Source organism: Pelodiscus sinensis, chromosome 1 (assembly GCF_049634645.1).
Source record: "Pelodiscus sinensis isolate JC-2024 chromosome 1, ASM4963464v1, whole genome shotgun sequence".
Classification (NCBI taxonomy): Eukaryota; Metazoa; Chordata; order Testudines; family Trionychidae; genus Pelodiscus; species Pelodiscus sinensis.
The window spans coordinates 90029607-90048022 of NC_134711.1; the positions used below are offsets into that span (position 1 = coordinate 90029607).

Consider the following 18416-nt stretch of genomic DNA (forward strand, 5'->3'; position numbering starts at 1 on the left):
TACGGAGTGAAATATTGGCATGCATATCTGACCGCCCGTAACTCGAGGCGGTTGATACGGAAAGTCTGCTCCATAAATGACCATTTGCCTTGGGCTGTGATGCGCCTCAAGTGGGCTCCCCATCCCATGAGTGAGGCATCTGTTATAACTGTGAGAGTGGAAGGTGGGCAGGTTGGAAAGGAACGCCATGTAGCATGTTTTGAGGAATTGTCCACCAGAGTAGGGAGTTGATGATGCGTGGTGGAATGGCGACGGACTTGGAAAGTTGGTCTCTGGAAGGCGTGTAAACCGTCGCAAGCCAGGACTGGAGAGGTCTCATGTGGAGTCTGGCCAGGCTGACGACAAAGGTCGTGGAGGCCATGTGCCCAAGGATTTTGAGGCAGTGGCGGACCATGACAGTCGGCACCGCTTGTACTGATCAGATAAAGTCGCATATAGTTGCGAACCTGTGCTCGGGAAGAGTAGCCCTTGCTGTGACTGTGTTGATGAGCGCGCCTATGAATTCCAGCCTCTGCGTTGGGCGTAGAGTGGATTTTGCGTAATTTATGTGAAACTCGAGGCTGAGTAGAAGGGCTATTGTGGTATCTGTCATGGCCTTCGTCTCATCGAAAGACGCACCTTTTATGAGGCAATCGTCCAAATACAGGAATATTATGATGCCTTGGTGTCGAAGAGAGGCCATTACGACCGCTAGAACACCCTGGGGCCGTGGACAGGCCAAACGGGAGCACCCTGTATTGGTAGTGTTGGGTGCCTACCATAAATTGTAAGAAGTGTCTGTGAGCAGGATGAATTGTAATGTGGAAATAGGCATCTTGAAGGTCGAGAGCCAAAAGCCAATCGTGTTGATCAAGCGCGGGAATGATAGTTGATAGGGTGACCATCTTGAAACGGTGATATGCGATGTATTTGTTGAGGCGCCTGAGGTCTAAGATGGGTCGCCATCCTCCCGTCTTCTTCTGGGTTAGGAAGTAGGTTGAGTAGAAACCCTAGCCCCGGAATTGTGGTGGTACGTGTTCAACTGCGCCCAGCTGAAGAAGATGTGAAATCTCCTGTAGGAGGACGGTTTCGTGAGCAGGGTCCCTGAAGAGGGACAGAGTAGAAGAGTGGGTGGGAGGAACGGAGGTAAAGGGGATAATGTAACCAGATTGAATCAGATCCAAGACCCGTTTGTCCGAAGTGATGAGGGACCACTGGTGGAAAAAGGCCCGGACGGGGTGGTGGAACTGAAGGATATCGGACGGAAGTGTCAGTGGATTGGCTTCCTGGCTCTCGACCTGACTTTCAAACCTGATGCTTGCTCAATGGTGGATGGGATGCGACATGCTGTTGTTGTTGCTGTGGTCTACGGCGCTGAGATCTTTGTTTGCGGAAATCATACTTGAGTTGTTGCCTGAACGGCTCTCTCAGGTGTTGGTAAGGCTGGTACCTAGTTCTCTTGAATGGAAGAGTATACATTCTGAGGGTCCTGAGAGTAGTATGAGAGTCCTTCATAGAATGCAACACCTCGTCAGTCTTAGCTGCGAAAAGGTTGGTTCGATCAAAGGGTAAGTCCTCAATCTTTTGTTGTAGATCCCTAGGTACCCCAGATGCTTGTAACCAGGAAATTCTGCGGAGCACTATCGCCGAGGCCGTAATTCGAGCTGCGGTGTCAGCCACGTCCATAGCGGACTGCAAGGCTGTGTGGGAGATGGTGTGGCCCTCCTGCATAATATTGAGCAGGACTGACCGTTTATGCTCCAGAAGGTGTTGGAGGAGATCCTGGAGCTTAGAATAATTAGCATGGTCATAGTCCACAAGCATGGTAGTATAGTTCGCAGCCGAGGAGTAATGTGGATGAAGAGTAAACCTTTCGTCCATAATGTCCACTTTCTTGTGGTCTCTGTCCTGTGGGGTTATTCTTAGATTAGGCTGTTTACCCTTGTGACGTACCAAATCCACTATTAGGGAGTTCGGAGGTGGGTGGGTAAAAAGGAAGTCCATATTTTTTGGAGCGATAAAGTATTTACGGTCTGCTCTCTTATTTCTTGGAGTGACAGATGCTGGGGTCTGCCAGATATTGTCGGCTGGGTCCATAATAGCCTCATCCATGGGGATAGCAATTCTAGAAGCTGTTGGAGGCTGAAGCGTACGAAGAAGGCGATATTGTTTGACCTGCACCTCTTGGAGCTATCTCTTTTAAACAATTCCTGAAATTTTTTCATGTCATCTCCCGACGGTGGGTTCGATAGCAACCACTTCGTCTGGGGAGGAGGAGGAATTGTGTAGAGGAGATCTGGTCTCTCCTTCAGAGAGAGAGTCATGCGTGTCTGAGGGGGCTGGAGAATTCGGCTCAGTGGCAGATACAGTGGCAGGAGGCGAGGGAGGAGATGGCCTGGAAATAGTGGAAGAGGGTCGGTGGTGACTCTTCTTTGGACGTGGCTCCCAGGGTTGCCATTGAGTGGCATATGGCGGGGGTGGGTAAGCATACTGTTGCGCATACCATGGATGCGGAGGGGGAGGGTATGCACACTGAACTGTAGGCGGCTGCCGGGATGGAGGTCTATGTGCCGGGCTAGAGTATTGCGATGAGAATCTGCTCCTTGGTTCGGTGCCGATGTCACTGACTGAGCGAGAAGCTGCCGAGGAGCGCCAAGATCTCACCGAGTGGATAGAGGAACCTGGGGACGGCGGTGCCGAGGAGGTGTGGCTCCGCACTGGGGATCGGTACTGCTCACGCCTTTGAGACGGTGCGGGGCGATGCGGTTTCGGTGGTAGCGGCGCCGCCAGCGGGGGGTGGGGTGGGGGGGGAGGATGGTGCCGAGGCTTGTTCCAGCACCGGAGCGCTCGAAGGTGATTTGTCGGCACGGGCCTTTTTCGGTGCCGAGGATGGTGCTGTTTTGGCATGCTTCGGTGCCATGCACTTTTTCGATAGCGCCGTCAGTGCCGAAGCGGTTGGTGCCGCTGATTTTTGCCTTGGCTCTGGATGAGCTCTTTTCTGCGGTGCTGGCGTCTTAAGCTGTGACGTGCCGGAGGTTCCCGGCCTATCCTCGGTGCTAACCCGTAACGCTGACAGTGCTGAGGATAGGGATGGAGTCGGAGAGAGACCGGTTTTAGAGGTCGTGGAAGAAGAGTGGGTAGGGGGTTGATTTTTCTCCATACCCTTACTTAGTTGAGGTGATCTAGATAGCGTAGGAGAGTCCTCTGAGGAGGGACAGAGGGACTTCTCGTATAAGAGAGTCTTTAGCTTATTGGCTCGGTCTCGGCGCGCCCTCGCCGTTAGTTTGGAGCAGTGCAGGTACTTCTGAGTCTGGTGTGCCTCCCCAAGGCACTTAATACAGTTGGAGTGCCCATCGGAAGCAGGCATGGCATCTCGACATGACTCGCAGCGTTTGAAGCCCGGGTTGGGGAAAAGCAGCAAGCCGCAATGAGAATTTTTTTTTTTTAAATAACTAGACAGAGGAGGCGAATAGGGCTAAAGAACTTGGATGATGAAGTAACTAGGGAATAAAATGAGTTATTTTACTATTTTTAGAGAGAAGTAAGGAGAACAGAGGGCTCCATCTGCTGCAGAGGACGGTAGAGAAGGAACTGAGGAGCTGTGCACGCAGGCACCCTTCAATTCCAATGACACTAGAGGGCGCCACGGCGCCTGTGCAGCGTGGCAGAAATGGCTAGAAAAGTCTCTGGTCACCGGCGCGAGGACGCACCAGCACCTACAGTGGAGCACCCACGGGGACCACTTGAAGGAGAAGCAGCATCTCACACTGTTCTAGTGCTTTCATACCAAAAGATCCCAAAGCACATTATGCCAGAGGCATATACAGAAATCACTCCATTCACCTGTAGCCACCTCAGTGCCACACAATTACCATCCTGCACCAGCAACACTACCTGAGAGCATCACAGGATAACTTTTCCCATTCAAGAATTCAGGGGAAGTTTAGGGTGGCCATATGTAATCACCCAAATTAAATATGCCCAGGACAACAGGCCTAACATCCTGGGGCTTATGCAAACAGCAACAAAGGATTTTTCATCATCCCCAAATGATCAGCTGTCGATACTACATTCCCATCCCAAGACAGTAAAAATCCAAGATCTCTCCAGTGTCAAGGAGTGCAGGACAAATCTTCAATCTGTATTACCTAGGCTCAGGAGTCAGAGGGGTGTAGCAAATGAGAGAAGGTGATAGTCAGACATAGGGAGTGGCGGTGAAAGGAAAGACAGCAGAAAGGGAAGCTATCTTCACTAACTCCCCCAAATCTCTAACACTGGATTGCTGACTGGTCCTTTACATCCCTGGATACTAAGGAAATCAAGATGGCGGCTCTAGCGCTCTCCAAAGTGCTACAGGTCAGAGCTCTCTACAAATCAGAGCTCAGGAGGTGGTTGCTACCTTCATACTGAGCATGCCCAGTGTGACCTGGAAGAGCACCAGCGAACCCTGGTAGAAGAAGAGGTCCCAGATGCGCAGCAGCAGCTTGATGTGCACGACGCTAGCAAAACATGTGAGGAACCAGTGCAGGGTGATCAGGGACAGTTCTGTGTGGGAAAAGACAGAAAAGGAACGTGACACAGGTGACCAGCTGACCAGAGAGGAAGAGAGCCTGCACAGAACCACCCTTCCTGCCCACAGGGGACACACTCACTAATCCTCATTCCACAGGGATTCTCCAGGCACCATGACTATAAAGGAGGATAACAGTGATGACCTCATTCTGGTGGCTGGCTGGGTGGGAGAAAGGCTCCCAAGCATGGTGGTTAGTAAAACAGTCATAGGAATAAGGGCTTTTTCTTGGGACCTGAGACATGACAGGGCCCACTTTATACAAGACTTAAAAGTGTCCAAAACCCCATGGAACATTGCTCATGCAAACATACAGCCACAGCTGCACACCAGGAACTCAACCCTCCTCTCCTCACAAGTTTAATGTCCCTCTTCACCTGCTGTATCCCCTAACGAGAGATGCTGGCTCTCTCCCCGGCCCAGGGCCAATGCCTCTATGACTTCCACACACGACTCCCAGGCATTCCTGGGTGAGAAACGCCCCCAAGAAGTCCAGCCCAGCCCTGAAGCCTCCAGCTTCTCCCCAAAACGCAACCACAATGCCCAAGCTGTGCATCATCACTGGGAAGTCCTGCAGCATGTCAACAGGCTATGGAGCAAATGTGACCCAAGGGACACTTTACTGCATGTATTTGGCTGGAAGGGGAGGAGGTCATTGTGGAAGTAGCCTCCTAATTGTGAGGTTCCCATCACATCATATCAGTTTAAGGTGCTGTGCTGTATACAGGCTTTGCTTATCAGCATACACGGAAGACTGAATGCCCTTAGGGCCCCTTTACCAATGTCATGCTCTTGGAGGAGCTTGTCCAACTGTGGCAGGTACTGCACGATAAGGTGGCGTAGGACACGCTGGTCAGTCTGCACTCCCATCAGCGTGGTGCTGAAGTAGGAGGCAGGCACCAGGTCCTCGATGATGGCACACATCATCCAGAAGGCATCTTCCTCCTCCAAGAAGAGCAGCAGGGAAGCCGCGACCTAGTGAGGAGAGGAAGAGGAGACATTCATTCCATGCACGCACTGAATGGGACATTCACTAGTGCTTAGGTGGAGTGGAACATTTTCCACTGGTCTGTGTGGGAGATGGACAAAATCCAGAGTTTAGGCAATGGAAACTTTCCTCATTTCCACACCCAGCAGCTTTGCTTTGCTTTCTACCACTGGTGGAATTTCTTTCACACTCAATCCAACAAGATCTTTGCTATTTCAGCCAGGTCAGCCAACTCTTCTGTCAAACACACACACATGCAATCACTCTTCCTCCACAGACAGATAAGTTTAGTCTGTGCATAGAATTATTCCTTCCATTTCATTTGCCCCGAAAAATGGCTCCATTTGGTATGCTACCCCAAGGTTCACATAGTGCCCAGCTGCACTACAGAGGCTTGAAATCACCTGCTCTGTCTCAGCTACCATGGAAAGAATGTTCTCTAGTGAAACACAAAGAAGGGGCAAGTAGAATTACCATGCCGGTGCCTTGGCAGTATCCAATCTCTGGGTAAAGCCAGGCTAATCCTCTGAGTATCCTGCGCAGGCGTGGTACCCCGATGCTGTTCATGTTGGAGAAACAGGCATTGCTGGGCATGGTGCGGAGCAGGTCTTTCTCGATCTGGCAAGCAGTCAAACAACTGCTTCAGAATCAGATTAACAGCCTCCTGATTAACAGCCTCCTGCTCCCGTGGCTTCCCTGACACCTTGTCTTGGCCACATACTACCTTGCCTTCCCACACCTTTTTAAAGTACATTTAGTGCTAATGCAAGGTACTGGACTGGTGTCATCTGGAACCCAAAGGCCTCTGTTTACCCCCAGGACAGGTATGATATAGCCAGGGACAGAACAACTGCTTGTATACTCTTGCTAGAATACCTAAGCACTGCCTTGGAGGGACTGTCTGGGGGATGACAGGAGCCTTCATACTCCTTGACCTATTCGGTTCTTGGTGTCACCCGAGATGGCAGAAAGGTGACTGATTAGTGCTGTCTGTGTGGATGCAGATGTGAAATGGATATTTATCCACTGGGATCTGGAGTGAGGCCACCCCACCTTGCCAGATTCAGGCAGGCCACCAAACCATCATCAGAGGGCAAGGACCTGGGCTTGTCTTCAGCTGGTGATTGTGTAAAGGCTCCATATCTCAGGCCAAATCCCCTGAACTGTTCAGTCCCTCCCTCTCTCCGTCAGATGATTTTGGTTTGTTATCCCAACAGCTTGGTGAGTTTAGGCGTGTTGGTTGAATGTGTTAGTATGTTGGTCAGTGCTTGTACTTGGGCATGATTCACATACATATGTCCACAGCAGAGTTGTTTGCTCCATGTACAAAATATATCACAGCCTGAGGGCAATGTGGAGGCTCACTAAATCTTTTCCCCTCCCCTCTTGGGAAAGCAAATTGAGCCCTTCAAACCACCTTTCTAATACAGGAAGAGAAAAATATATCCATCCAGAATAATGAGTAGCACAGCCCAACTCTCCCCTCCCCCTTATCAATACCTGCGGATGCTAAGCAAATTTCTCATCCTCCCTATGAAACAGATCACCCATGTTTGCATCCCAGGCACTAGAGTGTGGACATCAGGCAGCTCCCAACCTGTTTGGAAGAGATTGTTTCGTCATTAGAGCTGTTTTTCACAATGTCTCGGTAGGACATTTCTGAATTCCTCTTCTTTTGCAGGGCCCCAGAGAGACGCATCCACAGCTGGAGAATCAGGGACATGAAAAGAAAGGGTTGAGAGCAGAAAAAGCACAACCACAAGAAATGAAACCAACAGGAGGTGGTGTCTCATTCTCCCTGCTTCCCTTTCTCATGACTGTGCACCTGGGCCTCACCTGAGGCCTCATGCTGTGTGGGATGCCAGCCAGCACCAGTGAGCGCAGCTTTTCCGAACGCGGCAGTGTGACCTCAATTTTGTCCCAGGTGAGGTCTCCCACGTCATGGTTGTGCGTGAATTCCAGGTGGGCCTGCCATTTCAGCCTCTGCTGTGGCTCCTCTGTCAGCGGAATCCCTAGCAGCTTGCTGGAGTTCGGCTCAGCACCGTCTGCAGCAAGAGAAAGGGGAAAGCAGAGGCGATGAAGAAACAGACAAGGCAGGGACAAGTGACAGACAGAAATGGGGAGAGCTGTTTTCTGTATCTAGAAAATGCCATGCAAAAATGTCTGAGCCTCTGCTTTTGGGGGAAAGGAGGACGTGTGTGGTAGCAGCCCTGGTGATTAAGATGCACGTGCCTTGCATCACAGCACAGCTGGGTTCTTCACCCAGCACCACTTGTGTGGTCACAAGCAAACCTCATGACATAGGAGACTGGGACTCGTGTGTGCCTATTCAAAACCTGAGCCAGACAAAGAGCAGGACATCGAAGTTAAATGAGAGCCTGGCAGCGACTGCCCCATGGGGTTTTGTACCTTTGTGTTTACCAGACAAAGGCACAGCGAGAGCCAATAGCTGGAAGCTGAAGGTAGATAAGTTCAGGATAGAAATAAGGTGCAAACTTGTAACAAAGAGGTTAACTAACCATTCATGAAACTTTGGAAGGGAAGTTGTAGATTCGCCATTAAAGGCATTCTTCAGTCAAAACTGGCTTTCTAAAATATATGTTTTGGCTCAACCACAGGATAGGAACTTGATGCATAAATTACAGGGTGAGGTTCTGTGGCTGGCGCTTGGAGGAGCTCACAGACCAGAATGGTCCCTCTGTCATTAATGTTCATGTTCATGATTCTAGAATAGGCTCTGGAGCAGTGTTTTCTTAAACTTTTTAAGACCGAGGAACAGCAAACAATTTTTTTTTTTAAATGAGGAACACCAAGGATTTTATTGAGGGAAAAAAAGTCACCTGCCCCTTTAAGGGCAACCATTTTGAATTCTGTTCTCCACACCACACCACACCACACCTCCGACTGGCTCGTGACACAGCGGTGTGCCGCGGAACACAGTTTAAGAAACACTGCTCTGGAGGGACAGCTGCTCCCTTTGCCACATACCTGTATCTCTGACCCTGGGGTGCCAGTCCACAGTGCTCACTACAGCATGCAAGGCATGCATGTGCACCCCCACATTAGCACATAAAACAATGGTTTTCAAGTGTGGGTTCTCAACCACAGAACCCTCGAAAGTACTCAGAAGTCTTCCAGGGGTACATCAGCTTACCTAGATATTTGACAAGTTTTACAACAGGCTACATAAAAAGTACTAGTGAAATCAGAACAGACTGCACCTCCCTAAACTCGCACTCTCTGGTCTGGAAACATCTGAGGTCTGGCAGGACCATGGATGTTCTTGAAGCAGAGAGCCCTGGGTCAGGAGCCTAGTTGCAGGAGCGTGACGGCACAGGGCCGGAGCAGAGTGAGTGAAGGGGCTGGGAGGAGGAGTGGCAGGGTACCTCTTCTGGTCTGGCAAATTCCTTCATTTGGGACCAGTCAGGTCCTGAGAGTGCCAGAGAAGGGAGGTCCAAGCTGTACAAACTAAAAGTTCATAGGACTTGCTTATACTGCTCCATATTCTAGTCAATGAAATGCAAGTATAATATTTATATTCGAATCCATTTATTTTATAAGACAAAAATGAGAAAGTCGGTCATTTTCCAGTAATAGTGTGACTGTAACACTTCCGTATTTTCTGATTTTGGAAACCAAGTAGTTTTTAACTGTTGTGAAGACAAATCTGAGGCCTGAAAGGAATACAATAGTTGGAAAGTTTGAGAAACGCTGACAGAGAAAATAGCCTCCTCCTGTCTTTTCCAGGGAGCTATTCTTGTGCAAATCAGTTTTCCCTTTCCCAGGTACAGCCATGCAATGTGATGTCTCCTCAGACAGTGACCAGAAATCTTCCCATGGTGGGCCACTCCCCCTCCCCATTTCTTTAGCCATTGGAGCTGGCTCCCATGATTAATTCCCAGCTGTGTGGGTTCTCTAGCCATTTAAACCATTTCTCTTTGGCCCTCTCAACTTGCAAGGTGTACATTTAAAGCAGGTTGTTGGTTCTATCCCTATTTATCAGATAGCCGGGTTAGTCTGAATCTGCATCAGATAAAGTGGGTCTTTGCCCGTGAAAGCTTATGCTCCAATAAATCTGTTAGTCTATAAGGTACCACAGGACTTCTCGTTGTTTATTCCTATTTAGGCACTCTTGGCCAAGATGACAGGGGATTTCTCATCAGCTGGACAGGCAGAGTAACCTATCACAGTAGCCCACCTTGGAATGGGAACCCTAGGTGCTTTGATAGAAGATTTAAAAGGCCATTGAGTTTTCACTGCATATACTGTAGGTGCCTCTGCATTGGACTGCTGAAAAGCTACACTGCTACTTACCACAGCACATATTGCTCAGTGAATTGCAACAGCTGTTCCTCTCATTCCTGCAAGCAACAATGCACTAGTGAAACACCCCTTCCTCACTGCCTTGTGTGTGGCAAAGGGGTCAGAGATTATGCTGGGCCAAGGCTCCAGCATTTTAGGCCTCATGTTCCACGGCCAACACTTAAAGCATGCCTCTAGAAAACCGGAGTCAGGATGGTGCTGAGAACAGAGTGGAAGGGAGATCCTATTATATGCTGTGCCACAAGGTCAGAATGGTGCCAGAAAGCAGATGCAGCAGTCTTACCTTCCTTATCCACTCGGAAGCCAAATTCATCATACCGGAATTCTGGCTGCTCCACCAACTCTTCTTTCTGGGGGCATGAGAGGTAGAAAGTAGAGGTCGCACTGATTTCCAACATTCAACCACAGATGGGGCACCAAGGGAGGAGCATTCCCAGCTCCTGGAATGCAGAGTCAGACCCTCATTCCCCTGCTGCACCACACTGCCTTGTTCAACAGGCAAATTACATGCACCTAGTCCTGCTACACACTGAGAAAAGGGATTTGGCTTCTTTTCAATAGATTCTGCTTTGATTTCCCACCCATGTCACATTATGGTGAGGAGCCATAGCATCTGCTTGGGAGAGACAGTGGATCTGATCACTATTCTGAGACAATCCCCATGCGAAAAATTCCTGGGAATGCTCCCTACCAGTCTCCCCTATGGTTGCTCCTCTAACACAGCAGTGCACAACCCTGTCTTTCTGGGGGGTTGCAGTGCCAGGCTGGCCACCATTTTGTTTTCCTGGCTCGGTGCCCAACGTATGCGCAGTGGGGGGAGTGGACCAGCGCTTTAAATTAAAGGGGCCGCAACAAAATGCTCCCAGTGCTCCCCCCCCTTTTTTTTCCCCAACCAAAATTTTCCTGGCCCTGGGGGGTTGCAAATAAAAAAGGTTTTAACGTGGTTAATCCTTTAAAATTCTGTGTGTGCGCACCTCTAATACTACTCACAAAGCAGAACTCCCCTCCAAGACTCCATCTCAATTCCAGCCACCTGTGCGGCTGCAACAGCGCAAATTGTTGGTATAGGCAGGCTCCAGCAGCTTAGCCTGCCTCTGGTTCTTTCAGCTCCACAGCACAAACACCAGATTTCCTTGTTTACAGCAGAGGTCCCCAAACTTTTCATATTGTGCACCCACTTCCAGATCTACCTGCTGCACATGAGACCCTACCCTTCTCATCACTGATACTATGTGTGTTCGTAACATTACCCACTGTTAGCCATCTGTCCATATTTCCCTGTTACATTCAGATATAGTTATTGTGTGACATATACAGCCAAAAAGCACACCCTAAGTTCTGAGCTCAGTTGCTGGGCAACTGAACCTGCACTCTACAGTGACTGGAGGTGAGAGCTTTGTTTTAAAGCTTCATCTGAGTAGACTATTTTGAAAATGCAATATATAAAATTAATAAATAAAACCCACTATTGCATAATTTCTCACATGCACCCAGGGATATGCATACCACCATTTAGGAACCCCTGTTCCAGGGCTGCCACAGGTACAGCTCTGCTGGTGGCTGGAATCAGGGCTAATCCTACATGTAGACAAAGCCTAACCCAGTGGTCCCCAACCTTTTGGGGCTGCTGGGCACCTGAGGGTGGGGCTGCGCATGCGCCACGCATGCAGGGGTGGGGTCATGTGTGCGCCGCGCACCCAGGGCTGCGCGCCATGTGTTCGGGGCCAGCGCCGCGCACACGCACGCAGCCGGGGCCGGCGCACACGCACGCACCCGGGGTGCAAGAATGGCTTGGGCCAACCCTGATCACTCGGCGGGTGCACATAAGTGCCCCGACAGTCGCTATGGCACCCGCGGGTACCATGTTGGGGACCACTGGACTAACCCAATCAACTCCTAACAATTGCCTGCATGTGCACTCCTAACACTGCCACTTTTGTATCCTCTCACAGCACAAACTGGCAACAGCTAATCCTGTCATGGGGCTACCTCAAGTTTTATAAAAATTGGCTTATGAATAAGCATATGCATTACTCAAAGATGCTTTATGCAAAAAGTACATCATATGACGTATTATTTTAAAAGTTGTAATCCACTGAATCTGTACCTCCTATTAGAGTGCATGTATCTTTCTTGTATGTGAAGTTAGAAATATTAAGTGGGAACCTGTTTTATTAATCCAAGTGTTCTAGTAAAAGCCATCAGTGATACTTTAGGAACTTAATTGCTAGATGATCAAGTCAAAGACCTGTGAATGGTTTTGTTTTTCCTGTAAGCCCAAACTGTGGTTGTTCCTAGAAAGACATATGACCATATCATCCGGTACTGAAATCCATCTTGAAGTTGGTATTTTCCCATGGGGATGGGGAAACTAAACTAAGAGTTCCCACCCGGGAGGGGGGGGGGGGGGGGGGCCAGAAGAGACAGAGAATCTATTTAAGGAATGGAAAGTAATCAGTCTTGACGTCAGACGGCTTTTGAATTTGCCTCCTCACCTTAAGAGGATATACAGAAAGAAACCTGAAAAAAAAAGAACTCTAAAGACACAGAGGCTATGTCTAGACTGCAAGCCTCTTTCGAAAGAGACTTTTTCGAAAGATACTTTTGAAAAAGCCTCTTTCGAAAAAGAGCGTCTAGACTGCAAGAGGAACTTTCGAAAAAGCAAGCCGCTTTTTCGAAAGGCAGTCTGGATGCTCTCTTTTGAAAAACCCCTGTTTGCATTCAAGAACGCCTTTTTTCAAAAGAACACTTTCGAAAAAAGTCGTTCTTCCTCGTAAAATGAGGTTTACCACCGTCGAAAGAAAAGCCGCGTTCTTTCGATTTAATTTCGAAAAAACACGGCTGCAGTCTAGACGCAGGTGAAGTTTTTTCGGAAAAAGGCTACTTTTTCAGAAAAAAAACCTGAGTCTGGACACAGCCAGAGAGCTATAGATTCAGGCCAGAGAGAGAAGATCAACTCTGGCTTGTGAAGAATTGCATCTGAGATAAGGACTGAGGTGAGATTTATTATATTATATATATAAAACAATCTTTCAGTGTATTAGGATTACCTAGAATATTCTATTTATTTTGGCTTAGTAATTTACTTTGATCTGTCTGTTTTCGTTTGCAACCACTTAAATCCTACTTTTTATATTTAAAAAAACACTTTTGTTTATTATCAAGCCCAACGTAAATAACTGTTACCTGGTATATGTGAGTGTGGGGAGAATAAACTCTGTGCATAAAAAGGGATGACCTTATGAGCGTTCTCAGTAAACCTTTTACACAGAGCAAGATGGAGTTATCTGGGGGTTTGGTCCCTTTTGGGGGCTGGGTTTGTGTGTGCTATCAATGGCCTTATAGCTGAGACCTTCCAAAACTGAGCTGGTTCAGTGTCTGTGTTACTCTGCTGGGGGTGGTAACCCCAACTCTTTGCCTTGGCTGGGGGAGATCAGAGTTTCTGGCACAGCAGGGCAGGGTGGTGGGGAGCCCCAGAAAGCAGGAAGACAGGCATCAGTGGCTTGATCAGCAGAATGGGTTGACAACCCCGAGAGGACTATTGTGACTCAACCTGTCACAAACCCCTAACCAAGCTCCTCGTGTGTGTGTCCTCTAAGGCACACAGGTAGTGCCATAGATACACTTCCTCTTTCATTGTACGGGTTTCTGAGAAACAGGTTCAGAGGGCCATCCCACTAGGCTCCATGACACACTTGCCTTTAATAAACACTACTGGCAGGTTACAAAGCTCTACACTAATTCCCTTAAACCTCCACACCCTGGATAAGATGCTCTGGTTTAGCTTCTCCTCTGATGCATTAAGGATGTTAAATTTAGATGACTCAACTAATCAAATAGTTGATGTAATTTGCATCGACTATTTGATTAGTCGATAAGGGCGCCTCTGGCTCCTGCGACATTTCAAAGGCAGAAGTGTTGTGGGAGCACAGCCAGTGGCGACTCAAGCAGTCCCCTGCTGGCTTCATACTCCCTGCTTTTGAAATGTACAAGAGCCCCAGGAGGGCTATTTTGCATTTCAGAAGCAAAGCGCTGGGAGCATGGGGCTAGCGGGGAACTCAAACAGTTCCCTTCTGGGGCTCTTGTACATTTCAAAAGCAGGGAGAGGGGGACTGTTTGAGTCCCCAGCTCACCCCAGGTTCCCTGCAGTGCTTCTGCTTTTGAAATGAAACAAGAGCCCTGATCTTGCTCGATTTCAGAGGTGGAAGCACCACCAGTTTCCCACTGTGCCCCTGCCCCTTCTCCCCACAGAGAGGGTGCTGGGGGGAACCAGCTTTTAAGTCGGCTCCCTCCAGCACCGGATCCTGCTTCCCCCCTTGCAGTCTCTCTCTGATAGAGGCAGCAAGGGAAGCTGAAAGCAACTAGTTGAGTCACTAATCGACTATCCGATAAGCATTTGCTTATCAACTAGTTGACTAGTTGCTTACATCACTATGATGCATTAATCCACACAGGGCTGTGGAAACCATGACTATCTGGTGGATGGTTAGAAAGACTCTTCTCTGCATTGTAAAATGTCACCACTTTCACAACTGTGCGATAGCTGCAAAAGTGCAGAGAAAGACTCCACACAGGTTTCTTCAGGCTCTGGGTATCCCTTCAGCACTACACTCACTTCCAAAAAATGGGTTTAACCAGTAAGTCCCAGATGTTTGCAGTTGCAAACGCGCAGAGTTCAAATGTTACCTTGCTACACAGAACAGCTTTTGGGGAAAAAAGAAAGTCTGTGCCTTCTCTGCAGCATGAAGAGTTCAGTACATCAGCAGTAGCATTTCACATTACTCTACCAATAAATTGAAAAAAGCAAACATACGGTGTTCCATTCCCTCTCCCAACTGTACCTGGGTGTATTTTGCCAGGATCTCCTGTGGCCAGATGCTGGGGGTTAGAGCTGAGAAGGGACCCCCAGCAGAGGGGGTGTAGTTTCCTAAATACAAAGGGATCAACAAACAAATTAAGAACAAAAAACAGCGTAACGGATATTAAATAGCACACAATACTGCAGACAAATTCAGTGAGATGTCAGCTCACTACTACTGATCTTTGGAATCTAGATATTTATATGACCCTCATCACCAACACAGCATCTTTCATCTCTTGGAAACTCAAACTAACATGTGTCACTCCCACTCAAAGGAAGCCACCTCTACGATGGAGCTTGTGGCAAGCTTTTTATACCAGCATTTCAGAAATTTTAATTACCGAGTAATGGCACATAAGGGTGTGACGTAGTGTGGGTACCTTGCTGGTTGCTAGGCTTGGGCTGTGGGTAACCCCCACTGGCTGCTGTCTGTACCACGGCCCAGACGAGTAGCTGATGGGACAGGGAGATAGCTTGTTCTACCAGTTACCCCCCACTATGTCACAAAGGGCAACATCAGGTACCTACTGCCAGGGATTTTGAAGCTCCTCACAGTCTGCTTTGGTCTTAACAAAAAGGCTATTTCTACCTTCTTTATTTTGCTGGCCCAAACTTCAGATGCAGGCAGGAAAATATGTCCCAAGGTCTGGCATCCTCTGCTTACCTGACATGGTGCTGGAGCAGTGTGCGTGATGGAGGGCTGTCTATAGCCCTAGGCAGATTGCCCTCCAAAAAGTCTCAGGTCACTGTTCTACTGCAAGAAAAAAAAAATAGGTAGAAAAAACAGAAGTGATCATGAGAGTATTTATTCAACACTTGAGATCAACTGTGTTCCAGCTGCTCCTAATGAACAGCCACCCCCCAATTTTCCACAGGAAGATGAAATCCTCTCAACTCAAGACTTATCCATGTGGCCTGAAGGAAATTCCTTTCTGATCTGTGAGACAAAAGGACCCAACCAAGGCAAAACAATTTATTTACAAAAAGGCCACTATGCTTGTGATACTAAAATCAAGTAAAAAAAGGGGAAAAAATGTCAAAAATCAAGTTGCTTTTCACCATAGAAGCTGTTTACTTTTACATCACAATCAGGATCCTGTTTTCACACTTGTGGGAACTAAGAAAATATAAACTGGAAGGAATTTAGAGCATGATTCAAGACTGGAGGAATACATCAGGAATTAAAGGAAAAGCTTTAAAAATAGCAAGGAGTCCTGTGGCAGCTTAAAAACTAACAGATATATTCGGGCATAAGCTCTTGCGGGAAAAAAAAACACTTGGCAGATGCAAGGAATGGAAATCACAGAGGCAACGGTATATGTACTAGCATAGCAAAAGGGAGTGACTTATCAAGTATAGGAACAGTGTTAAAGCCAATTCAGTCAGGGTAGATGTGGCTCACTCCCAGCAGTTGATGGGGAGGTGCAAATACCAAGAGAGAAAATTATCCTATGGCCCCATACCACATGTATGCTCCCTTGACTAACTGATGTTGGACCAAAGCAGCCAACACCACTTCCAAGGAAAGGGTCTCTATGCCCCTCCCTCAAGGAACTTCCAGCTTTTACAAAACCAGGAGGTGCAATTTTAAATGGATTTCAGAGTTTCCCTGTAATTTACATTACATTCTCTGAATTACGGCCAGCGTCTCAAGCACTTGAGTGGGGAGCATTTTACAAATGTTGCTATTCTCTGTCCCAGACTCTGCACACAGCTCATCACCTGCATGTTAGTGAGGGGCCAGCTCAGTGGGTTGGGCACAGCTATGGAGGAGAAAGTGAACTGAAGCCAAGTTAATTATCCAGCCTGCTAGTGAATGAATGGAGGGGGGAGAGGCCTGCTGCGTTGGGTCCCTTCCTCAACACAGTGCAGTCACACAGAAACAATACATTTCCTTGCTCAAAACCACTCCTTTCTATCAGTGTCTCTCCCCACCCCCAGCCAATCACCTGATCACCACATCTGCTCCTCCTGCCTAAACCGCTCCCTAAACAAGGACTGGATATTAAAGAGCTGAACTTGATGGGCAGGTTTTTCCTGTCTTCAGTTGCTATGGAAACCTTCCTGAAAGCAGTCATCTGGGACCTGGCTGGGGAAAGACACATGCAACCCCTGCTGCTGGCCTGTCAGCACCAGGGACCTCAGAGGCCAGGGCAGAGGTGGATGAATCATGCCAGGAAGGCAGGCAGATGCTGTGAGCTGCTGCTTGGGGAGTCAGCAAAATGGAACCTGTCCAAGGATTGAAGTGGGGCAAAAACTTCTCCACACCAGCTAATCTCAGAGGGGGATCCAGCAGTTCTCTTGGGAGGACAACTCCATTCTCTAAGCACAGCTGCTCATCTGACCCATCCAAATAGCTGCTAGGGACACCCTTAAACCATATACCTGATCTCAATGAATCCTAGTAGTAGTATTACAAAAAACATTCACAACACCAGAGTGCTTTAGAGATTAAAACACTAATTCAGTGCACACCTTGCCCCAGTAAAATGTCACAGGAACTGGAGCATAGGATTCTGGGGCACATCAAGCACTCATTGGAGACTGGGTGCATGCTGGAGGAGAAAGGTCAATGTAACAGGAGAGGGATCACTTGATTCCCTGTTCTGTTCACTCCTTCTGGGGCAACTGGTTGGCCACTGTCAGAAGACAGGATACTAGGCTAGCTGGATCTTTGGCTGTTCTTATGACCTATGTTAACCTCTGCTCTACATATTCCCTATGGCCCCATACCACAAGTATGCTCCCTTGACTAACTGATGTTGGACCAAAGCAGCCCCCACCCCCATTTCCAAGGAAAGGGTCTCTACACCCCTCCCTGAAGGAATTTCCAGCTTTTACAAAACCAGGAGGTGCAATTTTAAATGGATTTCAGAGATGGACAGAAAGCCAAGGAAAGGGACAGAGGATGAACCCAAAGCCAGTTGAAATAACAATGGATGAGCTGAAAGACGGATGGTACAGAAGCCAGTGAAGAGATCATAGGATGAGCGTTCTCATTTTCAAGAGCAAAATGATTACATAATTTGAGCATTATGAAGCCCCTTGCATTTTAGAGAGAAGTAACGGGATATTAAAAATACAGAGAATCTTACTAGAAAATTAGTTACAGGAAAAGTACAGTGATTAACTAACTTTAAAGAAAAGAGAAAAAGTCATGGCTGCCAGGTCAACATCCCAAAGTTAGGATACTCTCTATACAACCTTAACTGTGACCCTTAAACATCTGTGTTCTGACAGCCCTTGCATGATCGCATGCTATTTCTCATATAGGTGGGACTGTCAATAGTGCTGAGCACCCCAGTTCTAATTACACCCAGTGGAACCTGTAGATGATGAACATGTCTGAAAATCTTTCCCATACAATTTTTTTATTACCTCAAATACACAATTTTCTCGTCATGATATGACTGCTCTGTACACAAAAGTCCATAAAATAATCTCTATACATGAGTAGTGTACAAAACAAGAACTCTTGCAGCATTTGTTCAACACACACATTCACTAGTGCAGCCAAGTTAACCACATGCAATTTGTACATGCTCTTCCATTAGCCACAATATAAGCAAAGAGCACAAGAAATTATATCCATTCAAGCTTTCAAATCAAATCCAGTTTTTACTTAACACTCACTTTCCCATTTGAGGTCAATTCCCATACAAAATGTCAATTTCCAGAATCTTGACATTTTGGTA

At 47.8% G+C, this 18416-nt stretch overlaps 1 protein-coding gene across 5 annotated transcripts in view; it reads right to left on the reverse strand.

Moving 5' to 3' along the window:
* SGSM3 (small G protein signaling modulator 3) overlaps positions 1–18416 on the reverse strand; it is a 56117-nt gene that overhangs the window by 23208 nt on the left and 14493 nt on the right. For 2 of the 5 annotated variants that reach the window (XM_075913324.1, XM_075913307.1), the window contains exons 2-9: positions 15386–15472; positions 14702–14787; positions 10144–10210; positions 7374–7582; positions 7135–7242; positions 6012–6155; positions 5329–5524; positions 4379–4524 (exon numbers count right to left, since the gene is read on the reverse strand). In XM_075913324.1, the coding sequence (XP_075769439.1) occupies positions 4379–4524; positions 5329–5524; positions 6012–6155; positions 7135–7242; positions 7374–7582; positions 10144–10210; positions 14702–14787; positions 15386–15392 (963 nt within the window). In that variant the 5' untranslated portion in view covers positions 15393–15472. Of the gene's footprint in view, positions 1–4378; positions 4525–5328; positions 5525–6011; positions 6156–7037; positions 7243–7373; positions 7583–10143; positions 10211–14701; positions 14788–15385; positions 15476–18416 lie in introns of those variants that run through there. The other 3 variants (XM_075913316.1, XM_075913298.1, XM_075913330.1) reach the window with 2 other exon arrangements.